At 43.9% G+C, this 25,380-nt stretch overlaps 1 protein-coding gene across 2 annotated transcripts in view; it reads left to right on the top strand.

Annotated features, from left to right (window-relative positions):
- The window catches only part of HHAT (hedgehog acyltransferase), a 212,010-nt gene that overhangs the window by 57,080 nt on the left and 129,550 nt on the right, over window positions 1–25,380 (top strand). For both annotated transcript variants that reach the window (XM_054563293.1, XM_054563294.1), the window contains exon 8: window positions 10,778–10,928. In XM_054563293.1, the coding sequence (XP_054419268.1) occupies window positions 10,778–10,928 (151 nt within the window). The remainder of the gene's footprint in view (window positions 1–10,777; window positions 10,929–25,380) is intronic.

Here is a 25,380-nt window from a genome sequence, read left to right as displayed (position 1 = left end):
ATTGAGAAGAATGTCATTGGTATTTTAGTAGAGATTGCATTGAATTTGTATATAACTTTAGGTAGTAAGCATATTTTAACAATATTAGTCCTTCCAATCGATGAACAAAGTATATCCTTCCATTTATTTGTATCTTGTTCAGTTTTTTCTTTAATGTCTCATAATCTTAGGAATACACGTCTTTCACTTCTTTGGTCAAATTTATTCCTAGGTAGTCTACACTTTTTGATACATTTGTAAATGGGATTGTTTTCTTTCTTCTTCTGATTGTTCATTATTGGTTAATAGAAACGCAACAGATTTCAATATATCGATCTTGTATCTTACAACTTTACTGAAGTCATTTATTAATACTAATAGTTTTTGTGGAATCTTCAGTGTTTTCTATATATGGTATCATGTCATCCGCAAATAATGAGAGCATTACTTCTTTACCAATTTGTTTGTTTTTTAAAAGGACTTTATTTATTTACATTTTTAGAGAGGGGAAGGGAGGGAGAAAGAAAGGCAGAGAGAAACATTAATGTGTGAGAGATAAATGGTTGCTTCTCACATGCCCCCACTGGGGGACCTGGCCTGCAACCCAGGCATGTGTCCTGACTGGGAATCAAACCAGCAACCTTTTGGTTTGCAGGCTGGCTCTCAATCCATTGAGCCACACCAACCAGGGCTTCCTTACCAATTTGGATGCCTTTTATTTCTTTGTCTTGTATTATTGCTGTGACTAGGATTTCCAATACTATGTTGAATAGAAGTGCTGATAGTGGGTATCCTTGTCTTGTTCCTTATCCTAGAGAAAAGGCTTTCAGCTTTTCACTATTGATTATGATATTAGCTGTGGGTTCATCATCTATGGCCTTTATTATGTTGATATGTTTCTCCTATACCCACTGTGATGAGAGTTTTTATCAAAAGTTTTGAATTTTGTCAAATGATCCTTCTGCATTTATTGAGATAATCTTATGGTTTTAATTCTTTATTTTGTTAAAGTGATATATTGCTTTGATTGATTTACAGATGTTGAACCATCCTTGTATCCCTGGGATGCATTCTACTTAGCCACAGTGTAGAATCCTTTTAATGTATTGTCGAACCCAGTTTATTAATATTTTGTGGATAATTTTTGCATTGCCCAGAGGTTCTTGAACGTGATAATTGCTTTAGTGTATGCGTGGCTATTAGTATAAGTAGTTCAGGGTAGACATACTAGGAAGGTCCAGGAGGTGGCAGTAAAAGCTAAGAAGTCATTTGAGAACGTCAAATTGGACAACATTTTATTAACCTAATATTCAGCCTGTCCTGGTCAATTTACAAAGTATTGAGGTGGAGCTGTGGTGTTGTTTCTTGACCAGAAAGAGGGGGTCGACCAAAGTGGCTATTCGTATTCCAGTTTTCATGATATCCCTGAGTTTTATCACTGTAAGTTCTTTTCATGAAATTTTGCAAAATATTAAAATATTCTTAATTTACTCTAGTTTCCAGTTTTTATATAGAACATGTTTTTGTATATAGGCTGTAGATGAGAATGTCACTGGATTTTAGCAGTGAGTTATGTACCAGCCCCTTAATTTCTAGATAAATAGGACTTGGCCTCTTGTTCCCAGGGGTGAGCAGAGCCCAGCACTTTTCCTTAGGCTTCCAGCCTAGGGCCCCCTCTGTCTCCCAGCTCTTGCTTTTTGGAATTAGTTCTGTTTTGGGATCACCTTGCACTGCCCTGACTATCACGTGGTACTTGGTTCTTCTACTTGATTGGTACACACACATACCCCAAACAAAAATCTGTTGAGATGAAGCATCGTGTGCTACAGGACTTGTGTTGGGAAGAGAGCCACACAGACAACTTAAAATGGGCAGTTGGAGCTCCCTGTTTCCTCTGCTAGGCCTGAAGCTCAGGCTCTGCTTCCAGCCATGCTGCTCCGCCCTCTTCTCTGCTGCCCTCTTTTCCTGCCCTTCTTCTCTTAGGAACAAAAACCATCTCCTGTTTTCTTAGAGAATGATCTTTCAGAAACACAAATCAGAGCATCCCCCTTTCTTGCGTGGTTCCTTAGCTCTTTTACTATGAAGTCGTACTGCTCAGTGGCACGCCCCCCACCACTCCCCCCATCCTCCCACTCCCCCCTCATCCTCCTGCTTGCCCCCTCGGGGGCCTTTTCATACCTTTGTGCTTTGTACCCATCATTGCTGAGGTTTCCTTTATCTAGTTAACTCCCGCTTCAAAACAGCTCACTTCTGGGCCAGTGATACCCCCTTCTACCCTCCCCCCAACAGCTATAATGAATTACTTTTGATTAGCAGAGAGAAGTTGAATGTTCTAGTCCTGAATTGTCATCAACTCTGTAACACCAGGCATATTAAGGGAGTTTGGATGGGCTCAGTGATTGTAAAGTGTTATTTAAGTGCAAACTGCCCTCAAATCAAATTGTGATCAATGACAAAATGATGGTCATTTAATTCAAATCAATCCAACAAAGTTTCACGACGCCTCCAGAGGCAACCGCTACCCACTTGTGCATTCTTCAGACCTTCATGAGGCACTTGGGGGCCAGAGGTCCAGAGGTCCAGGGGTGAAGTGTGAGGGCCCGGGGTGATCTTATCTACACTTCCAGAATTTAGGAGAAATATTGGCATTAGGCACGAGAGTTTGGGATTCAGAGCAAATGGGTGGTCAGTAAAGACCCAGCTAGATTGCTGGGGCCTTAGATATACCCTGTTTTTCAAACCGCTCTCCTCCTGTAAGAGGGAAGGTGCTCAGAGTACAACTTGCACATTTTGAAAGATTAAAAGAAATCATTTTATATCTTTTAAAATTGCTACACTTTAAATCGTTTTCCCATACCTCAAGCACTATCACAATAACTGAGGGACTATATTATAGCAATTCTACAAGATTAAATAAATACATAGATAGAATCTATAAGCAGATTAAACATACTTTGACTTTTTTTCCCCTAAAATGCTACCTGAGGGATTTATCTCTTGAGGGGCTTTGCTACCTGGCAGTGACTTTAGTTTTTTCTCCTACACTGTGCCTTGCCTTATGAAATAGAGCGGTTAAGTTTTGCCAAGAGTTGTTTGTAGCACAACTTTTTGGGGAGATTTTTATTTTAGCAGAACCCTTTGCAGAGAAGCTTGGGGCTTTGTTTCTCTAACAGAGAGCATCAGATTGGGTCCGGAGGCTGCTCTTCTTCCCTCTTGAGTCTGCAGAACATTGTTTCTCCACAATGAAGTTGTGGTTGTCAAAATTATAGCAGCCTTGAGCTAATAAAATTAAAGGTCAGTCCTACAGCACAAGATTTATTTTAAATTCTCTGCATATTATCTTTTTGGACAACTCAGTGGTGAGTGGCAGAACGAGTCGGGACCATTGCCTTTGAAGCTCTGCCGTGGAACCAATAGATTCAATGAGGCAGGAACTTCTTTTCTATATCAGAAAAGAGGAATGAACAGCAACATAAAGGGAACCTCACCAACCCCCCAAATTGCTGTTTACACATTGATGTATATTTTTAAACCTGGGGAAAGAGAGTAGGGTGTGGATCTTCTAAATGGCAATTTCTCAAACTTGACTGAATATATCTTCTTAAAAAAAACCTTGTTTTGCATTCAGATTTCAGGACTCTGGCCCAAACCTGCTAAATCAGCGCTTGTCAAGGAGTGGTCTAGGAACCTGTAATTCACTGTTATCCCTGGTGGTTCTTAGGGCCAGATACGTCTGAGAAGCACTGTTGTAACAGATGGAAACTGTGGAGGGACATCTTCCCATAGGGAGACACTTCTTCACAGCTGCCAGTTCCCAGGGCTTGGAGCCCTGATAGGTGACTTTATTATTCTGCCTAGTGGCACTTTGCCCCTTTTCCATTTTAGCCCTTTAGGACTTTCTGTGCTCACAGGGTGAGCAAGGAGGTGGAATCGCGCAGATTCAAGTCCTTTTGGCTCATTGTCCTCTGCAGGTGCATTTGGTCGGTGGCTGAGGAGGAAGGTGACTGTTCCTGGCTGGAATTCAGAGTTTTGATGGGGGTTCTTAATGCCTCCCCCTTAAAGCTTGGTATTTTGGCCAATTAAAAGCCTAAACATGTAATGATCCCCCCATGTATTCATTACCCCGGTTCAACAGTTTTCCTCTGGACTCTCGCCTATGCTGTTTTGAGGCAAATCCCAGACAGCTTATCATTATCCATAAATCTTTGGTAGCCTCTTGAAAAGATAACTCTCGTTTTCTTTTGCTTTTTAAAAGACAAAGTTTTTGAGAGCAGTTTAAGAGAGTTTCACAGCCTAATTGAGAGGAAGGGACAAAGATAACCCACGTAACCCCTGCACCCACATACAAACAGCCTCCCCACGATCGGCATCCCCCAACAGAGAGGGTCCATTCATGGCAGCTGACGGACCGACACGGACGCATCGTGGTCACCCAAAGTCACGAGGGTCCATTGTTGGCGCTTTGCATTCTGTGGGTTTAGGCAAATGTACCATAAGATGTATCCATTCATTCCTCTCTTGAACTTTACAGTCTTATAAGATAAAATATGGCAGATCGTAACTATACCCCAAAGTGGTAGAGTCTAGGATTAAGGTGGTAATTTACAGCTTTTCTTTGAAAGAGCTCAAAAAGATCACAGTGTTGAAAAGGATCACATTTGACTGTGGTAAATCCAGGCGTGTGAGACAATGGGGACAAAAGAGAGCTTTGGCGGGGCTTGGCAGTGAGTGAAGGGGCGGAGGTGAGAGTGATGGAAAGTTATTCTTACATGGCAAAGACACAGGAAAGCTCTGTGGATGCACATTAGAATTTTTTGAAAATCTTAACTGCTCAGGGGCTGCAGTTTGGAGACCTATCTCCTGAATGGGTGTACTTAGAGGGGATTTTAGCTCAGTGTTTAAGCGTCAACTGTGGTTGAGATAATGTCTGCGCACCTATATAAATAGTAATGAAATGCCAAACAAGGCGACCATTTGCTTTTTTTCCTTCTACAACATCACAGTGAGGGGAGAGGGATAAGATATTTGATATCTCATGTTTATTTTGAAAACTGGGAACACAAACACATATCAGAGAGCATAAAATTCTCTGCTTTTGCCACTCTTTGGTGGCATTAAACATTCTAAGGTTTGTTAATATACAGTAGAAAAAGTTAATTTTTATAAATTTTCTCCTTGGATTAGAAGCCTGAGATTATATAAAATCAGTGCAGTGCGAACCTGCAGCTACTTTGCGACGTACTACGGTGAACCTGACTGTTCAATTACAGACGCTTCATGTGGTGTGAGGATAATTTCATGGTGCATGCTTACAGGATGGGAGAGGCGCCCGCCCAACCCTGTGGCGTTATCAGGAGCAGCAAGTTGCAGCAGTTATTTAAACACCAGCTATTCCCTGCCCTCCATCCCTCCAAGCCCAATATCCCTTAGGATGCTACCGCATTTGTTAACCCCTATCTAATCCACGATTATGGCCAGGTAAATTAGTATGCAGATAACTTCTTAGATGACATCAGATGATGTATCTCTCTTTTAGGCAAAGTTGATGTATGGAACTCTGAATGTGCTGGATACTTTAGGGAGACAATTATTTGCTTTCTTAAAGGGATTCTTTCCTTCCTTGAAGGATTTGCAATAGAATACTTTAAACATTAGTTAATATCCAATTCTTTTTGTACATAGACTTTATAGAGCACTTCTACTGGGCACAGCAGTTTACTCTGAAGCATCAAAATTCAAGCAGAAATCTACACCTGGTCCCTACCTGAAAATTTGCTTTACAGAATTTTTGGTTCATTTTGTCATATGTAAAGTCTCCCTCCCTTCCCCACGTCACTTTGTTAACTCTTATGCAGGTGTGTGTGAAGTGCTACTTCAATTATGATGGGTGGAGTCTTCTTCCCTGTAGTTTTTGGATTGGGAAGGGCCTTTGTAGACATAAATAAATTCTTAATTCAGCATGTCTGTTCTGTTATACTACTAAAGTTGTTTTTTAATTTAGCTTAAATTTATTTTACCATATAAAAATGCTTCTGAAGCGCCTTGATTTTACATTAAGAAATATTTTGTGAAGTATTCAGTATTTTTATTGGAAAATTTTAATTTGGATTTTGTGTGATATTTTGAGGCTTATGGTCTTTTCCCTCAAGACATTAACAATATATAATTAAAGAGGATGAGCAAATTGGATTTAATATCTACCTATGTCACTTTATTTCTCCCAAGCAACATATCCTTTCTTTGAAGAGAGGTATTTTGGTGATTTAAGCCCCAAGAAGAAGAAAGTATTCAAAACCAGATTTTCCAATAACTAATATGTCCAGAGATGAACCATTTTGGGAAGTAAACTCTTCTTTGGGTTCCTGCATTAATAATGACTCAGTTTGACAGGAAGAGGATCAGGATCTTAAATCTGTGGATGGGGAGTCGCTCACCGCAGTGCACCGCCACTGTGTGTGTGTGTGTTTCTCAGATGTCTTTGCTCACAGGGTGCTCCTGGAGGCTGGCTTTCCAAGGATCTTCAGCTCTATGTGCCTTCATTTTATTTTCTGCTTGGAAGGCCTCCTTTAGCTCCTTTTTACGACTCCTTCATCCTGTCTCCTGGCCTGCTACACACGGACTCTTGGAGACTGCTCTCAGAGATGTATGTGAATCTGGTAAACATAGCGACCCTGAGGCAAACAGACCCAGGTTCAAGTCTTGACTCTGCTACTTATTAGTGTGCGATCTTGGGCAAATTTTGTGACCTTTCTATGCCCACGTTCCTATCTGTAAAACGTGGGTAATAACAATATTCCCAGAGAAGTGTGATGTGAGAATTAGATACGATGATGCATACTACTTGGCGTATGGAGATAATAAGTGCTTGATAATCAGCAGCTGTTACTATTATGCCGTAAGGCACTCTCAGAAACGAGTGTATTGGTGAACTTGCCCTGGAAGTTGAGACTATACACTTTACACACACATACACACACTAAGCGCACAGTGCATATTTGTTAAATGTTCTAACAGGTGTGAGTAAGCCACTGTCTAAGCCACTGTGTTCAGATTGTTGCCTGTCCTGACGGTGTAGGTTTTAATCTCACTTCTGATTTACATTATTTCCCGCCTCTTTGACAGACTGTACACTTGATTAAGGGAAGGGTCATTCCTCGTTTTCACCACTGTATCATTTAGTGTCTGGCAAGCAGTTGGTGCGTAACAGCTATATAGTAAGTGAATGCAAAAATAAGTCATTAATTCTGTGTGGAGCATATTGAAGATACAAGGTAGAGGCCACATTTGAACTGGGATTGAAGGATATATGGGATTTTTCCAAGAGGAGAAGGAGCGATGGGGCATAATGGCAGGAGGAAACACCGAGTGCCCAAAGGGAAGGACAAACGGGACTGTAGTTGGAACTGACTGGTGAGTCCCCGAGGCAGGGTGCCCACCCAGTTGTCCTCTAGTCTGCTTCTCATGGCCCATACCTAGTGATTCAGTAGTCAGCCCCTCAGTACCTGCTCGCTGAACGAATGAGCCTCATCTCCGGCTTACTTTGGAAAGGGGTTAGGTTCGATAAAATCAATGAGAACTTTTGGAAATGAAAGAATCTTTTAAATACAAACCCAGCAAAAATTTCTTAAGCATTGAAAAATAGCTACATTTTGTGTTTTTGTATAGAATGAAAGCTAATTCAATATATGTATGTCAAATAACTTTTAGTCAGAATGGAGTCATTTATATTCTTATGCTGCCTTTTGTCATATTGTGTGCCTAGTGGGAGACTGCAGCAAAATCCTTAGGGTTAGCCCTGGAACCTTAGACCAACTCTCGCAAGGGAAAGACTAATCTTTAGGTCAAGGGGAAAGAATAATGAGCTCTGCGTCTTTCACAGTGATGATGAAAATCGACAGCAAGACAGCAGAAATATTAAACTCAGGTGCAAATACAATTTTCTTAAATATTACACAATACAGATATAATGCTTTAAAAACCATTATACGTCATTTTTTTCCTATAAGCATGTGAGCCAATTATTAAAATGTCAAGGAAAAAAGAAAAGTTTATACCTTTTGTATCTTACCTATAAAAATATTCAATAACATGTAAATAGAGCACCAGTTGCATATTCATTAATGTGTGGCTTCTTGTGCTTTCCATCCATCTTGGGGTAAAAATCCTCAATTACTTCATCTTCAGTTCGATCTAGCCATAGAGTTAAAGTAAATATATTACATCAACCATTTCTTTAGCCCAGTTCTATATGACAATACTAACAAATGGTAAACATTGTGTGTAAATGGTGACTCATAAAAATGTAGACTCAACTATGGATTTTAATTTATATGCTTCAGCTATAATAACTGTGCAAAGATGGTATCAAATTAAAGTCAGTGTTTGAGACAGGAAGCAGTCTGTTCTCTGTGATCCCGCACTCAGTTACCGGGAGAGAACCCCCCGGGGCCTCATGCGCAGAGCTCCGGCAGCCTTCCCCAGGCCCCTCTCCCAGAGCTCCTTTGACGCCTTCGGTCCTTCAAGCCGATCGGTTTTAGTTCTGGAAGCCCTGTGCCCTTCAATGGGTCATCTTTTCCCGTGTCCTGTCATTTCCAGCTCTGGGATTTTTCTAACCACAGTATTGTAGAGTCTCCCACATCACCCCCTCAGCCAGGGAAACTGATGATGTGTTTTTATTCAGGGTAGTCGTGTGCCCCCCCCGCCAATGCTATTGCTAGTACCTATATCCTACTTCTTGATATTAATGTGTGTATAGATGCATACGCATATACATACATACACACTCACACACATATGTCTGCCTTTTTTCTTGACTCTTGTCAGCCATGTCCAAGAATGCTGTAATTTTGTACCCTGCCCTTCCCACAGATTTGATTGCACTCTGGTTTCCGAAAGTCTGAAGACCCTGCTTGTTTGACCAGTCTGAATGGGAATGAGTGACTCCTGGGCTCTTCTCCTTGTGGGACACATGGCTCTCAGTCTGAGCCACTCTCTGCCATCTCCCAAACTGTATATTCAGAAAATGGCTTACGAGCTTCTGCTGGCACTGTTACGGTTTACAGCCAGGCACTCCGTGGTAGTGGCTGACGGTCCTTCAAAGACCCTTGGGTAATGTGAAGAGGTCCCGACAGTACCATTTTCTGCTCCGCTTATCTAAGGCTTAGTTATTTCCTCCCGAATACCCCAGTGGTGTAACCCGATCAGTGCCCCGGCCCGCCCTGCGGTGTTCCCCTGCGCACCCGGGAGGGACCCTGAGGTTGGACACCACACAGCTGCCAGTTATCGTCACCAGGACTTGCTCACGCACTTCGCCCTGGGCCTGCTCCTTGTGGACACTGCTTTGGTGGACCTGGGCACTGGGGGCAGTGAGGACAGGGCCAGCAGCTTGCCCAGGTCTGAGGTGTCCCACCAGCCTGACGGCCAGGGCCTCCCCCGCTTCCCAGGGCAGAGAGGGTGACGTGACTGACCAGGAAGCCCGAGGAGAGGTGGTAGCTGACAGAGCGCTCCGAATCCCAGCCGGACTTGTGGTGCGTCCCCACAGCTGGAGGCCTCTGGGGCCGTCGTATGCGTGCCAGGCCTCACATCGTGCCCCGCACCCGCACCCTGGGCTCCTCTTCCCTCAGAAACATGCAAACTCAGGCCGAGAGGACGCTGGCTGCTGCAGCTTGGTGCCCTCGTGTGTGTGTGTGTGTGTGTGTGTGTGTGTGTGTGTGTGTGTGTGTGTGTGTATGTGTTTAAACAGGTTTATTGTGATATAGTTCACATACTGTATAAGTCACCCATTTAAAGTGTACAGTCCAATGACTTTCAGTATATTCACAGATATGTGCAACTATTACTACCACCAATTTTAGAACGTTTTTATCATCTCAAAAAGAATCCCTACCCTTTAACTACAACCATCCCATAATCCCACCCCCCACTACCTCAAGGCACAGCAACCACAAATCAATTTTCTGTCTCTGTTTCCCTATTTTGGACTTTCATGTGAATGAAATCATACAATATTTATTTTGGCCTTTTATTTCTGGCTTATTTCACCTAGCATGATGTTTTCAAGAGTCATCCATGGTGTAGCAGGTATCAATATTCACTCCTTTTTACAGCAGAGTAATATTCCATTGCATGAAAAGACCACATTTTGTTTATCTGTTCCTCTGTGGATGGACAGTTAGGTTTTTTCAGCTTTTGACTATTGTGAACAATGCTGCTCTGAACATTTGGGTTTAAGTGTCTGTGGACGTTTGTTTTCATTTCTCTTGGGTATATTGCGGGGTCACATGGTAACTCTGTGTTTAATCGTTGGAGGAACTGCCAAGTTGTTTGTGAAGTGGCTGCAGCATTTTACATTCCTACCAACAGTGTATGATGGTCCCAGTATTTCCACACCTTTGCCAGCCGTTGTTGATGTGACGTTTTGTTTGATTCATGTCATCTTAGTGGGTGTGAACTTATGTAAGATTGAAACGTCTTGGGAAGGATTTTCCCTTTCTCATAGTTCTTTAATGCAATATATTTTTTAAGTGTGTCCTTTTCAAGTATCTGTAGAAGCATGACTGCAAAGAGGTCCTATTGCCTGTCGCAGTAATAAAAGAAACTTCATATTTGTTAATCTAAAAATTTCATTGCTCAAAGCCAAGGTGGGAGACTTTAGAAAAATAATGAGTGCTGAAGGGAAGGAGGAGGGTGGGTAGAGAAGTGTGAAGGGCAGGTGCTGCGCCTCCTGGAATGCCGTGTCTTTGCCAGGAGATGGCTCCGCTTCCTGTCACTGTGTCTGATGGCGCCCTCTGTCTTTCAGGAGGACTGGCGTTGGCCCAGGTGCTCTTTTTCTACGTGAAGTACTTGGTGCTCTTCGGCATCCCAGCTCTGCTCATGCGCCTGGACGGACTCACACCGCCGCCCCTCCCTCGCTGTGTCAGCACCATGTTCAGTTTCACGGGGATGTGGAGGTCAGTGGTTTGGTAAGCCCTTCTGGGTGTCTCGTGGAGGGGCCATGGCTTGGTTCACTTCAAAGGTCTTGGGTCACCATCCTGTCTCTCTGTCCCTCACTTAAGCCACAGTTAGCACTTCAGTTTCTTCATCGAAGAGGATGATAATCCGTACTTTCTGACCTGTCAAAAATATTGTAGGCCATGATGATATGTGAGATAAGAGAGCATGTCACCGTGACTTTGTACAAATGCATAAAAGGTTATGACTCAAGTGCTTTCTTACCAACTTGGGCTATGCTGATTGTTTTATTGCTGTCTCCTTCTTGAAATTGCATCTGTATATGTGAGACAGTCAATTAAGAAAATAGACTTAGGATAAAGCATGGGCCAGCGTGTCAGCATTTACTAATTCTAAGATCTGGGGGAATTTACTAAATATCTCTGTTTCCATTTCTTATCTTTTAAATGATAATAATATAACACCCATCTCCAAGAGTTCTTGTGAAGATTAAATAAGATGATGCATTTAAAGCATTTGGCACATAGTAGATGTTCACAAATGTTAGCTTTTACTCTTATGTTATTCCTATACTTGGTGCACATGGGTAGATAGAGGCTTATTTTAAGTTTTCTGACTTTTCTTGATTTTGCTCCATAACCCTACGTTGGCCTGGCGTCTTCGTTCCAAAAGATCCCCCAACCTCCTGCTATTTCTGATTGTTGTCCTCTGGGTGGGCTTGCTTGCTGCTTGCTTTTCTTATTCCTCCCAGTATGTAACAAGTGGCAGGCTTGCATCTGCAACTGCAAACCTACTGTACAACCTCAGGGTGGAGACTGACACACCCACTGGAGTCAACGCCACTTCAGTTGCCTCCACAGGTGCCTCCATTTGCCTCACCCTCGTCTTGGCCCTTCTCAGAACGGCCATTTTGGCTCATTCTTGTGGCTCATTCAGCCTTATACTTTCCTCTTGTAGGCAGAAGAGGCAGGACATAGTAGGGGAAGAGCTCAGTGTCTATTCCGATACCTAATATTGCTATTGAAAAGAGGGTAGATAGTACACAATGCCCTGGTTTCCCATTGTAACTTATTATTGATGCTGAATGTATCCAAGCCCCTGAAAAAAAATTTTATTTTTGGCTTAATTTGCTTTTAGGGATTAGAAATGTCATCTGGCTATTGCAAGGGATGTCAAGTAATTGCTTTGATTTGTCCTTAATTACTTTATAGAATATCATAGGTTGACCAGTTTTAATGTCAAGGTTAGCAAAGGGACTGTCTCTAGCCAGGGGCCAGGGAGTGGCTGGAAGGCGCTGTTAACTTCTGACCTACTCATAAAGATAATTCACCGAAAAAATGGGTCAGGATTCAGCATGATTTGGGGGATGTGTCTCGAGTGCCTGGCGTGCGCCGAGCACCCTTCCTCCGTCTCCTGGGTGGAAGGCTTGCATTAATGCGTTTCTTGGGAAGCACATTCTTCTAAAGGGCCTCTCCAGTGTCAGCCGGCATCGTAAAAAACCTTGACGTCGGGCAGGCAGGCTGGCTCCAGGCCCCGGCGCCTTGTCCGTAAATACCAGTGCACCAAGTGTCACAGGAGGTGGTTTAGGCATGCCACTGTATTTCACATTCGGATTGGTTGTCTTCTTGTCCTTTATTCTTTTAATTAATTAACCTATGAATTATTATTTTTTTTGCCTAAGACCCTCAGTGCTGTACAAACCACAGAGGTGAGAGAGCATGTCTGCCAAGACCTGTTATTTCTGTTCAGCACTAGACTCAGCTAGTGTGGGCCCCAGGTCGTTGAGACGCTCTCTCCTCCCTCTCAGTGACCACGTGGGCAAGGGAGCAGTAATGAGAAGTCACTCTGAGTGGGAGGCTCCAGGGTGGCCCCTGGGAGCCATTGGTTCTAAAGGCAGAGCCTCGCAAGGACATGTGACGGAACAGCACCCACAGGCTTTTCTGGGAGTGACCTAGACTTTTACCCCGGCTCACTTTAGCTTTCATGGGTGCAGACGTCCCCTTCACATGTGTTTCAGTTTTTTTTGAAGGGTTTTCTGGTTTGACAATTACACTTAGAAACCCCTGGGTCTGCGTTTTTTTTGTACACAGTGACCACTTCATATTTAGTAGCTGGATTAAGGAAGGGGTATTTAGTTCCCTTGAGCAGCAGTGTGCAATTTAAGGCTTAGAAGAAGTGTTTTTTTTTTTTAATTGATAAAAGAATAAAAGTTACAGTTTATCTACTATGCTATTTGCAGGTGTTCCTTAACCCTTAGGGGGAGGTATTCCATGCTCCATGCTCCGGGGGTTCAGGGGCGTGTAGTACGACCCTACACTGCTCCTGGTCCCCACTCGAACTTTCCTCTGTAAGAATGCATGTCAAGGGAAAATACAGCTTTGAGTTTGTGCTTTCTATTCGCAACTAACTTCACGCTACTATTTCTGGGGCACCTGTTGAGGCCTTGCTGCAGGCAGAGAACTGCTCCCTTTTCCTGGATTCAGGCCTGAGAAGAATGGAGGCAGAGCCAGTGTGGACGCTGGCGATGCAGGTCTTCCTGCGGGCAGGGCGGATGGCGGGGTGCAGGGGAGAGATTTCAAAACAACCCATGGATATTGTTCATGGTTACCCAAACTTCTAGAAAATCCACACTGAATGAGGTTAGAAGTGCCGATGAGAGATGAATATGGAGCCCCCTGTTTTAAAGGTGCCTCCCACACCGGAACAGTGTGCTGGCTGCCCTGTCTTTTGGACCACTCACCAGTGAAGGGAAGACCTGCAGCCGGCAGCCGACCGTATCGGGGAGCCTGAGCTTGCGTCCTAGAACAGATGAAACTGGCCATCAGCAGAGGGATAATGCGGTCTGATGTGATAGTTCAGATGGATCATGAAAAATTGCTATTCACCCAGAAGGCCCACACCTGAGCATTAGCATCTCTGATGGCCTGTGTATTGTTTTTCTAGCTCTGATATTTGCAGGCATAACAGAACCCTAAGGAGTATGCGTATCCCGACTTGCACAATTTTTCTGTGGCCATGTTGACCTGAGAAATTGAAAATTTCTGCTTCATTTTTAGGTTTAACATATTAAGTTCAGTAGGCTGAGATCTGTAATGAGCATTTTTGCTAGGAGTCATCAAAGATGATGTGGCACGTCCAAGGTTCCAAATTAGAAATCTGATCATGTTTCCCTGATTTGATTTCGAGCTATGGAAGTGTGCAAAGTGATAGAATTTCCCCTGGCGGCTGGTGAGTTATGGGTCAGTTTCATTTATCTCAGGGACCTCACACAGCTTGTCCTCTGCATTTCTTGAATCGTGACGCTCTCAGGTCTTCACAGGCAAACGCATGCATCACTGCTTATCCCAGAGGTATCTGGGCGCTGTGAGAGGCGGCTCGACCTTAAGATACTGGACATGTTTGGCCTGAGCCCCTCAGAGTTTAAGTCCCTAGGCGGAGAGTTGGTCCAGGCCTGTGGTAGATGATGAAAACCAGGCGGTACAGAACTTGCTGACTTCGCACGAGTCCTCTTTTGAGTCATGTTTAACCTAAGGTGGCAAGGCAGGATGGCAAGCATGGAGCTGGTGAAATATATGCCGTACAGCAGGGGCAGCATGAACATAAAGGAGAAAAGATGGAAGAAAGTTCTGTTAGTCAGAGTTCACCTTTTTGGGAGGCAACGTAGTAACTAAGAACTTGCCACTTACTAGCTGTGTGACTTGGGCAATTATTTAAAATGTTCTGAGCCAACCTTTTCATCTCTAAAATGGAGATATAATAGCACTTGTCTCACAGGGGTGATGTGAGGGTTGATTGAACCTGGTGTATAGTAGGTCCTCAGGAAGGGAAGGCTTCTTCCTTTTTTGCTCTTGAAAATCTAACAAAGCCAGAGGTGACAGAGATGAGCCTGAGGATGGGCCAGACTGGGGAAGCCATGGGCAGCGAGGGGAATGGCCGAGTCTAGGCTCTGGTCCAGCTCTGGGCCTACGGGGGAGCCTGTGGGGGAGCCTGTGGGGGAGAAGTCGCGGGCTCTGCCCCCGGAGGAGGGGGTGTGATCAAGTTGCTTCTGCCCCAGGTTCCTCGTCGGGTGAATGAACAGCACGCCCTTGTCCCGAGGTGGTCTTTGTTCCCCTCCAGTTCTGTTGCTGGCCGAGGCCCGGCCATGTTGGATGGGCATGGCCACAGCGTCTTGGTGCTGAAGTGCTCCCACCCATGTCACTACCCATGTGACTGAGCTAGTTATCCGTCCTCCTTATGCCTCCGTTTTCTGAGGTATTAAAATTGGGCTGGTTATAGTGTTTGCCCTGCGGGGTTGTTGCACGGTCAAGCGAGGTCATGTTCTGAAGCAGGGAACACAGAGCGGGCACGCTGTGGATGTGGACACCAAAATGTTAGCTAAAGATCACAGTTAATAGATATGAAAGTAAACTTTATACTGTTTGTTTTTTAACTTCCCAGAAAAGAAAGGTGGTTGAGGAGGCGGCAGGTGGTTGGGATGGAAGGAATGGACTTCAGAACGGAAAACAGGGGCTTTCCATGAGCTGCACCATGTGACCTCTCCTTACCCTATGGAGTTCTTTTTGCCAACAGTTTGTAGGTACTGGACATTTACATTACCTCACGTTTTGGGGGTACCTCTCTTAGTCACTCCTTCTCTCTTATGAACCCATCTCAGTGGACTCAGAAAACATGTTTCTTCTTTTAACCATCATATTTCAAAATCCCCTTACCTCCGAACAGAGACTAGCATGAATCAAAGCAGACAGGGAATAGCAAGTTGAGATATATTGTATGAGCCATCATTATGTTTCGCTTCCTGGATTTATTTTTACTTCAAAGCTAGGTACTCTGGCCTCTTCTCCATTCTCTCTCTGTGTGGAAGCAGTTTTCAGCTCACATATTGCTGAGCGAACCCTCAGACCGAAGTCTTTCAGGGTGAGGAGGCTGATGCACGAACACCGGGGCATCTCCAAATGCTGGGCCCAGACCCAGAGCCTGGCCGCCTGGGTTTGAAACCTGGCTCCCCCGATTATCACCTGGGGACCTCTATGTGCCTAGTTTATTTCCCTGGAAAATGGAGATGTTATAGTAAATACCTCGTGGAACTAGCGCCCTGTGCTGTTCATGGCATTAGTCAAACCCCACAGCAGTTGCTTCTTTCTTTACTCAGACCCCACCAGACTGTTAGAGCTTTGAGTGCAGTGATCAGACCTCATTCTTACTTAACACGGCGTCCCCAGCACCCTCCGTGGTGCCCAGCATTCCGTGGCCACTCAGGACCTCTTGACTGAAGGATCGGAGGGTCACTCTCCCCGGACATTTTGATCGCCAGGTCTCAAAGAGCACACTCTTCGGGTATTTTGACCGGGCAGCCGAGCGGTGTGCCCGCAGCACGCACGACGTAGCATCGCGCAGGGGCACCCGGCTCGGATGTGCCCGCTCTCCGGGCCCCCGTCGGCGTCTCCCTAGCTTCCTCCTGAAGTGTTTTGCACGGTGTGCCAAAATATTGTGTCTGCTCACAGTTTTCTTGAGCATGAATCTGCCTTGGAAGGAATGAGGAATGTACGCCTTTCGTAATTACTATCATTATTTTATCAGACATTGTGCCACATCTTTGATATCAGATGAGGGAGAAAGTTGCCAATGTAAAGGAAGAAGAGAGATTTAATTCAGACTTTGATATGAAAGGGGAGTTTGACAGCTTTTTGTCCTTAGGGATGGGATTTTTCTGAGGGAGGTGCTGAAAGACAACATCCTAATCCTTACAACGGAAGAAGCCAGATGCAAGACCGAGAGTGAGACCCTTCTAAGACGTCCTCGTGATAATGCCAGAAAGAGGGATATGGTGACTCTAACAACAGCAGCACTCAGTGCTCACCTTGTGCCGGGCACACGTCTAAGTGCTTTTACATATTTAAGTTATTTAATCTTCACGACACTCCTGTGATGTAAGTACTATTATCCCCACTTTGCAGATGAGGAAACTGAGGCATAGAGAGGTTGAGGAACTCTCCTTAAGTCACAGAGGTTTTAACCCAAGCATGTGGCCCTAGAGTGTGTGCTCATAATCACTACCTTTTATTGTGTGTCTTGTGAAGTGGAGCTGAGGCAGTGTCCTCCTCCGGGGCCTGGACTGGGAAGCTTATCTACCAGGATCTGGAACGTAGGCGCACCAGAGAGTGATGATGGCTTTGTGCCGACCCGAGAAGGGGAGTTGGCGCAGGCAGTGATGGGGGAGGGTGCAGTCGGGCAGCGGGTGGGGAGGGGAAAGGGAGCTGCCAGTTAACCCCGAGTGACTGAGTGCGTGGGTGGTGTAGGGTCGGGGAGAGGCGGGGCTTCTGTTCTTAGGTCGCATCCCTTATGTTGCCATGTGGAAACAGCTGCTCTGGGGGGGTGCGGGAAGGAAGGCTTCGCCTGATGTCCACATAGAAACCTGACTTTGTTTCTCCTGCCAGTGTCTCCTGCTGCGTCCCCTGCCCACGGCTGCCCTGAGGGCTGTCCTCCCTCTCCTACTCTGTCCTTTAGCTCACTTCAGGCTGGGTCAGATCTCTTTGCCAACGAGGATAGCCAACTGCCCCATGCCTGCCAGTCTTTAAACTTCGGGGCCCCGCGTGCTCTCCTATTTCTAATACCCACCGTCCCCTCAGCAGACCAGCATTGATTTTGCCACACCTCAGTTCTGAGGATCATGCAGAGTGAAACCTGCTCTTTCTCTGAAATGTTTACAGAGATTTTGATGTATCAGTCTTAGGTTATATGCAGTCAGGTCTCTCGTTCTTTTCCTGAGTAGTTTTTACCTCGGTGATGAGTTGAGGAAGCCCCTCTATACCCCATCTGCCTTTTCTTTTTTTGTATAGGGCAGGAATTCCTAGTGTGAGGATCCACAAGCCACTGAAACAGGTTTTCTTTTGCTTCTCAAAAGCCTGCTCTCTGTAGACTCCTCACCCATTACCTAGCATGCTGCTGGCACATAGTAGGCACTCAACAAACAGGTATTTCCTGAGCAAAAGATGAATGCCCGTCCCCATGCCCCTCACTCCTTTGAAGAAGAGATAAAAGAAAAGTTGATTTACACTTGACGTTTGGGTTTAACAACAAACTATCAGAGAAATCAAGAAAACAATCTCATTTACAATCACAACAGAACAGTAAAATACCTAGGAATAAGCTGAGATGAAAGACCTGTTCATGGAAAAACTATAGGACATTGTTGAAAGAAATTGAAGACACAAAGAGATACAAAGAATACTCTGTGCTCATGGATGGGCATAATTAACATTGTTAAAATTTCCACACTATCCAAAGCAATCTATAGATTCCATGTAATTCCTATCAAAATTCCAGTGGCATTTTTCACAGAACTAGGACAAATAATCCTAAAAGTTGTATCAAGCCACAAAAGGCCCTAAATAGCCAAAGCAATCCTTGAGGAAAAAAGAACAAAGCCAGAGGTCTCACACTCCCCGATTTCAAACTTTATCACAAAGCTACATTATTCAAAACAGTATGGTATTGATAGAAAACCAAACACACAGAACCAATAGAATAGAATTAAGAGCCTAGAAATAAACCTATACATATATGGACATTAATTTACAGCAAAGGAGCCAAGAACAAACAATGGAGAAAGGAAAGGCTCTATAATAAATGATGTTGGCAAATCTGGAGAGCCACATGCAAAAGAATAAAACTAGACCAATTTCTTACACCATATACAAAATTAACTGAAAATTGTTTAAAGACTTGATTGAATGTAAGCTCTGAAACCATAAAATACATAGAAGAAAACATAGGCACAAAACTTTTGGACATGTTTTGGCAATGTTTTTGTGGATTTAACTCCAGCAGCAAAGGAAACAAAAACAAACAAATATGACCACATCAAACTAAAAAGCTTCCATACAGTGAAGGGAACCATCAGCAAAACCAAAAGGCAACCAACCACATGGGAGAAGACATTTGTAAATGGTATTTCTGATAAGGGGTTCATATCCAAAATATATTAAAAATCTCATACAACTCAACAACAAAATACCTCATTAAAAATGGTCAGAGAATTGGAATAGACTTCAGATGGGCAAAAGACACATGAAAAGATACTCAACATCACTAATTATTAGGAAAATGCAAATCAAAACCGCAATGAGATATCACCTAAAACCTGTTAGAATGGCTATTATCAAAAAGACAAGAAATAGCAAGTGCTGGAGTGGACGTGGAAGAAAAAGGAACCTTGTATACTGTTGATGGGATTGTAAATTGGGGCAGCCACTATGGAAAATTGTACAGAGGTTCCTCAAAAAAAAATTAAGAATAGAGCTACCAAAGGATCCAGCAACTCCTGTGCTGGGTATTTATCCAAATAATACGAAAACATTAATTTAGAAAGATATATGCACCCTTGTGCACAGGGAGGACACAGCAAGAAGGGAGCCATCTGCAAGCCAAGGAGCGAGGCCTCAGAAGGAACCAGACTTGCTGACACCTTGACCTTGGACTTCCAGGCCCTAGAACCATTATCTCAGCTTGCACCTTTGCAGGCTTCACTGGCTTACCTGGTGGCACAACCAAGGTCCTCACGCGCAAGTCTTCTGAGCCCCTGGACGTAACGTCAGAGATTGCCGCGGCGCCCTTGGAACATGAGAGAGTTGAGAGAAGGAAGGCCGTGCATGTGATCAACAAAACGGAAGCACCAGGTCTCTGAGGACTTTGTGAAGCCGAACTTCATAGCATCCCTGGATTACCTATCTCTGGACTCTCAAGAGAAATAAATTGTATCTTGTGAGAGGCAAAATGTGTCTATACACCCTTATGTTCATTGCAGCATTATTTAGAATAGCGAAGATAAGGCAATAGCCTGTGTTCATCACTGGGTGAATGGCTAAAGAAGATGTGGTACATATTTGCAATGCAATGCTAATCAGCCATAAAAAGAGAAAATACTGCCATTTGCAACAACATGGGTGGACCTTTACAGCATTATGCTAAGTGAAATAAATCAGGTGGAAAAGAACAAAAAACTGTTATGATTTCACTCATAATGGAATATTAAAAATTAGTAACAAATGAACAAACAAACAAATGAAAAAGAAACTCATAGATACAGACAACAGATTGGTGGTTACCGAGGGAAGCGGGGGTGGGAGAAATGGGCAAAGAGGTCTAATGTATGGTGATGGATGGCAGCTAGACTTTTGGTGGTGAGCAAGCAATAGTGTTTACAAATATCACATTATGAGATTGTACACATGAAACATATAATGCTATTTATCAACGCTACCTCATTTAAAAAAGAAAGAACTTTCCAGCACACTAAGCCACTCCCACTGCACAAATGGAACGCAGCGCCTGGAACCTGGCCGCTTTGCCTGCGGTGTCCGAGAGAGCCGAGCCCAGGGCCATGTGCCCCCTGCCGCCAGCGCCGATCTGACCACGTGCTCCAGCTCGAAAGGACACTGACTGAAGCTTTAGTTTCGAAAAAGCAATTTGGTGTTCTGAATTATTAGTCTTACACTTATAAATTATTTTAAATATAGGGTGCCAGTAATTAAATAGAAAAATACTGTATTGTTTTTCCGAAAAAAAGGTCTGTATATTTCCTTACGAAGTTTGGAGTTTCCTTTTTATCACCGTAGTCACAGCCCTTGAGAGCCTCGCTCATTTGCCTTGACTGGGCAGGGGAATGTGGCTTAGCAGATTGCCTGATATTTGTATATGAAGTTGAGCGTAGACATAATTCATGTCACGTTGCTGCCCTGCTTTAATGAATACAGAAAAAACTTCAGGCACTGCATTATGAAAGGCACGCACAGCAGAGCTTTCTTGTGTACAATTCGAGCGTGAACTTATTAGCATTTCAGGTTGATACCTCTTTTAGATTTAATTAGATTTCAGGCTTCAATCGATTTATTAAATGAATTTCTCACTGCTTAAAAGGTGTAATATATCCATGACAGTAGCTTTTCATCACTCTCGTCTTATTTCCTCATGTGCCAAGCGGATCTCCGCTTCTGTCTTGGATTCAAAGCCAGAGGCTATTTTCCAAAGATAACGCACTGTGTAAATGTGGCCTCTTTTGTGCTTAGGGACACTGGGGCCCTGGGGAGGGTTATTTTTTCATCCACATTGTCTGACGTGAATGTGTCTCTTGTAGATTTGCTACCAGTAAATTTAACTGATGCACAATAATCACACTATCTCCTGTTTTGGTGGCCCTTTGTCACTGTGAGTCTTTCTCCTGTTATTTTGGCATGAAATCCACAAACCTCCATTTCTACTGCAATGAGAGCGTTGGGACTATTCAAGTGGTAGAAAATTAAATGTAATGAATCAAGCCATTATCAGTGGTTTTCAGGGTGAGCCAGAGAGCTAGACCAAAAGGCGCAGTAACTTAGTGATGCTCCACGTTTGTTTAGGAGAGTGGAGAGAACGCCGCTCTGAGCCACGGGAGGCTCCCGGCCCCGTGCCTGCCTGCGTGAACGTGACGCGGCTGTTGGACCACGGGGCCATCGTTGCCTCACCTGTGAAGTGGGGCTCCTGTGTGTGTGGGAGTAAAGGAAAGTGGGGTGAAAGAAGGTCGGTTCCTGATTATGTTTAGGAACCGTGATCCAGATAAATAATGTATATAATACAAAGTGGAGGAAGTGATATTATCTGCTGTATTTTTATTTTCTAAATGAATTAGGACCTCAGATTCAAGTCAGCTGTGGGCAGCTCAGTGAAGGAAGTTTCTTTTTTACCACAATGTACTGTGTATCTCCAAATGTAATGCATTTTGAAAGTTCAGTTGGAAGGGAGATTAAAGATACAGCAACTAAAGTAGGATATTATAGGTATAAATCCATTAAATCTATTTCTATAACGTAACTGTATTTTGATAGTAAAGGAATAAACCCATTTTGTCACAGAGCAAAAACTGTGTTCAGAATGATATGAATTCAGAATTCAGAGGAAAAAACTTAGTTAAGAAAAAGCCAAGAAACAAAATGACATTGTGGCTGATTTGGAGGCTCATCTTTACGGAGAGGGGGATATATCTATCTATCTATCTACCTAGATAGATAGATAGATATATATATACACACACATACATATATATATATTTTTTGTAAGACTCAGCATCAGCTAGGTTATGTAACAGATCTATGAATTTAAAAAACTGATTTTCCAGCCATGCATTATTCCTGTAAGGAATGATATAGCCTGTTATTAACCCCAGACCAATTTCTTCCAAAGGACAGTGTGGGATAGCGCTGGACTGCCACGGAATTATGGTTCTAGGGTATTTTTTAATGTGAAACATTTCCACAGCCTTTATAATGCTGAAGGGTACAGTTCTTCCTTATTTAATAGAACAGTCGCCATTGTGGCTTTGTGCGATGTTTCCGTGTGATTAGAGTCAGATGCATTCTGGGTAGGAATGCTACATGAGAAATGTGTCCTGTTCTGGGAACACCTCTGGAGGCACAGCTGTGCCCACCTCTTCCCATTGTTAAATCAACCTGAAAGACTAGACCAAACGCCCTTCAGTATAGTCTGGTTAATCCATTGTGTAGTGACTATATTTTTTGTCTTGCAACTAATAAGCTTTCTGTGGGAGACACTTTCAGACTGTACAAATATCCTGTTCTTTGTCAAAATTTCCCCCTAGAACATTATGGTTGATCTTTGCCTGCGCCCGTCTTTACTAGGAAGGTTGCAAAATGATGATTTTTCAACTTTGGCACTTACCAGTTGGCAGTTGGCATTTTATTGTAAACAAGAATCTCTCTCTGGCTTGTTTATCTATTTATTATCTATATAATTGTGCCACTTTCTGTTCTTCAGCAGTTCCTAATTAATTGCTGTACTTTATTTTTTAGGGCTCAGATTTTTCCAGTCTTGACCTATGGGATCCCCATCAGCCTGACTTGGATATGCTCAGATGTATTTGGAAGGGATACCTCATAAGTGGAAACTCTGCCCTGCCAACCATCTTTCTGGGGTCCCTGACGTGTCTATAAATACGTTCAGGGTCATGGCTGGCCGTCTGCAGAGTACCAGCAAAGTGGGGTTTTGGGAATCTCTCTGATCCCAGTTAAGCTCAAAGTTGAACCTCAGTATCTTTCCTCATGTGGAATGGCTGGCAGAACAATGGAGAGAAGACAGTACGTGAGAGTGAGGATGAGGAAGGAGAGAAGAAAGAGGCCAGACCCCCTCCCATGCAGGAATGGGCCCAGGACCTAGAAGGGAGTGAGAATGAAGAATGCACGTTGGGCGTGTGGCTTCTAAACAAAGGAGCTCTTTCTTCTAGGCCACATAGCACGGTCAGGACCCCAGCATCTGGCCGCCGGAGTCAGGCCTTTCTCTGCGGGCTCGAGGTCAGGCTCCATAGACTGTCCCTTGGCCGGCCTCTGGGCACAGCTGTGGCCTCATTCCCGTCTTCCCAGACGCTTAAAAACAGGGCCATTCCACCCCTCCTTGGTGCTCCCAGCGGAACTGACACAGGAACCTTCGTGAGCAGCAGCTCTCCACGTTCTGGGGCCGCTTGGACCATGCCTCCTCAGACTGCATGCCCTGTGCGGTCTGGCGAGCACCCGATAAGCTGTGTCATGTCGGACCTCAGTGTCCTTTAATATTCAAAAAAGGGAACAGAATTGGAATCTGCAGGATCCTCTTCAGCTTTAAAATTCTCTAATTCTCAAAATTGAGGTAGGAATTTCATGTGCTTGAAGTATTCTTATATATTTGTCATACCCATCAACTCTACGAATTCCATTCTTATGTTGAGCAATATAGGCGCTTCACATAGCTTATCTTTTAAAATAATTTCTTATCCCTCCAAATTATCCTTAATGATAGAAGTATAATTGGGATGTTAATTAGTACATTTGCTAGCTCAATCACAGAGACACATAGACACAAAGTATTCTCACAGTATGGGACATGAATTTCTATGGCGACCAGTTAAAGAGCATATTTCTGAATTCTTCCTAAGACTACATTAAGCTAACGCTTGCCCATAATGAAACCACTCCAATCAGCTTCTCATTTCTTCTTCCCTCATTTTGAAGAATTGTTCTGGAGATGCTGAAAGTGCTATTCACATTGTTAATAATTAGAGACTGAGTGCTCTTCTAAGTACTCTGACAGCCTTCAGCCATGTGCCCTTGCCTGCTAGACAAGGGTGGGACTGACCGAGTGTGTGTCCATTGAACGGGCGGTCAGAGTCCACACACAGGCCTTCAGTGTAGGGGAAGAACAGCATTTCCTACATAGCACACCAGCTTCCGAGGTTGTTAATTATAGAGATGATTTGCCACCAGCATTTACAATTCATATCTAACAGTCCCTTTTCTGTAGTTTGTGTCCCTCAAAAGTTAGGGGCTTCTCTGCAAACTCAAGGATTAAGGGCACTTAGCTCAGGAATCTCTGTCATCTAAGGGCAAGCCCCTTGCTTGTCTTCCTGTTGGCCTCAGTGACAGACAGGCAAGCGTCCCTGCCCCATGTCATTAAATTCTGCCCAGGCTACTAGCCTGAAGGGAAGTTTGACTTGCTGATTACATTATGGCTTGGAAAGCCTCTTCAGCTTTTGTCCACAAGGAGGGAAAAATCTGTCTCTGAAGAGTGTGAAAAGGAGGGATAATGAAGTTTACAGTCCCTCTCAACCTAAAACCATGTAATTATTTTAAATAGTTTCCATAGGATAGTCTTTATTCCTATGATGTGATTTTTCAGGTTTTATTGCTAAGAAGTTCAGATCTCGGGGAAGAGGGTGGGAGAAGACAGAAGCCAAGGAGGGCTGCATGTCACAAACCTGTGTGGCTGGGGAGTCACTTGAGAGTCAGTTCAGAAGGCAAAGCAGCAGGCCTGTGGGCGGAGGGAGGGGCTCGGGGTCCAGGGTGAGAGCAGAGTGGGTTACGGAACCATGAGGATGTGGCAAGGGCGCCTCTGCTTAGATTTGGGTAATACTTCAAAATAATGAAAAGGAACCAGGAGGGGTTTTTAGCAATGGATGAGGATAAACACCATTTCCTGTCGAGCCACACAAGAGCTATTTGAGTTCTCTCCTAGACTTCAAGGAAATGGTCTCCAGGAGTGTGCAGCTGAGAGACAAGGGCCAGGTGTGTTCCCAGGGAGGGGACTTGAGGTTGCCACAGAGCACCATCCTCTTCCATATTCGTTTTGACAGCCACAAAGGACATGTGTGTTTTTGTGATGAGATACAAGGAATGGATAGTACCATGGGCAGTGAACAGCTTGGAAGAGAGACCCAGAGCTGCTGGAGAACGTGATGGATCAGCACAGTAGTTCATATTATAGAAGGGACATCTGTAAATGTCACCTGACTTTCCCTTTCTTCTGGCTGAATGTCCTTCCTCAACATATCTGTATCACAAAGTTCCTCATCTCTTTCAAGTCTTGACTCAGATGTCACCTTCAAAATAAGCCTAACCCTGATCGTTCTGTTTAAAACAGCAACTCCCCCCCCCC

This window comes from Pteronotus mesoamericanus, unplaced genomic scaffold (assembly GCF_021234165.1).
Source record: "Pteronotus mesoamericanus isolate MK-2021 breed Mesoamerican mustached bat unplaced genomic scaffold, CSHL_Meso_final scaffold_705, whole genome shotgun sequence".
In the NCBI taxonomy this organism is placed as follows: domain Eukaryota; kingdom Metazoa; phylum Chordata; class Mammalia; order Chiroptera; family Mormoopidae; genus Pteronotus; species Pteronotus mesoamericanus.
Note: the sequence above shows the minus strand (reverse complement) of the source record. Positions and strands in the feature narration are given on the sequence as shown.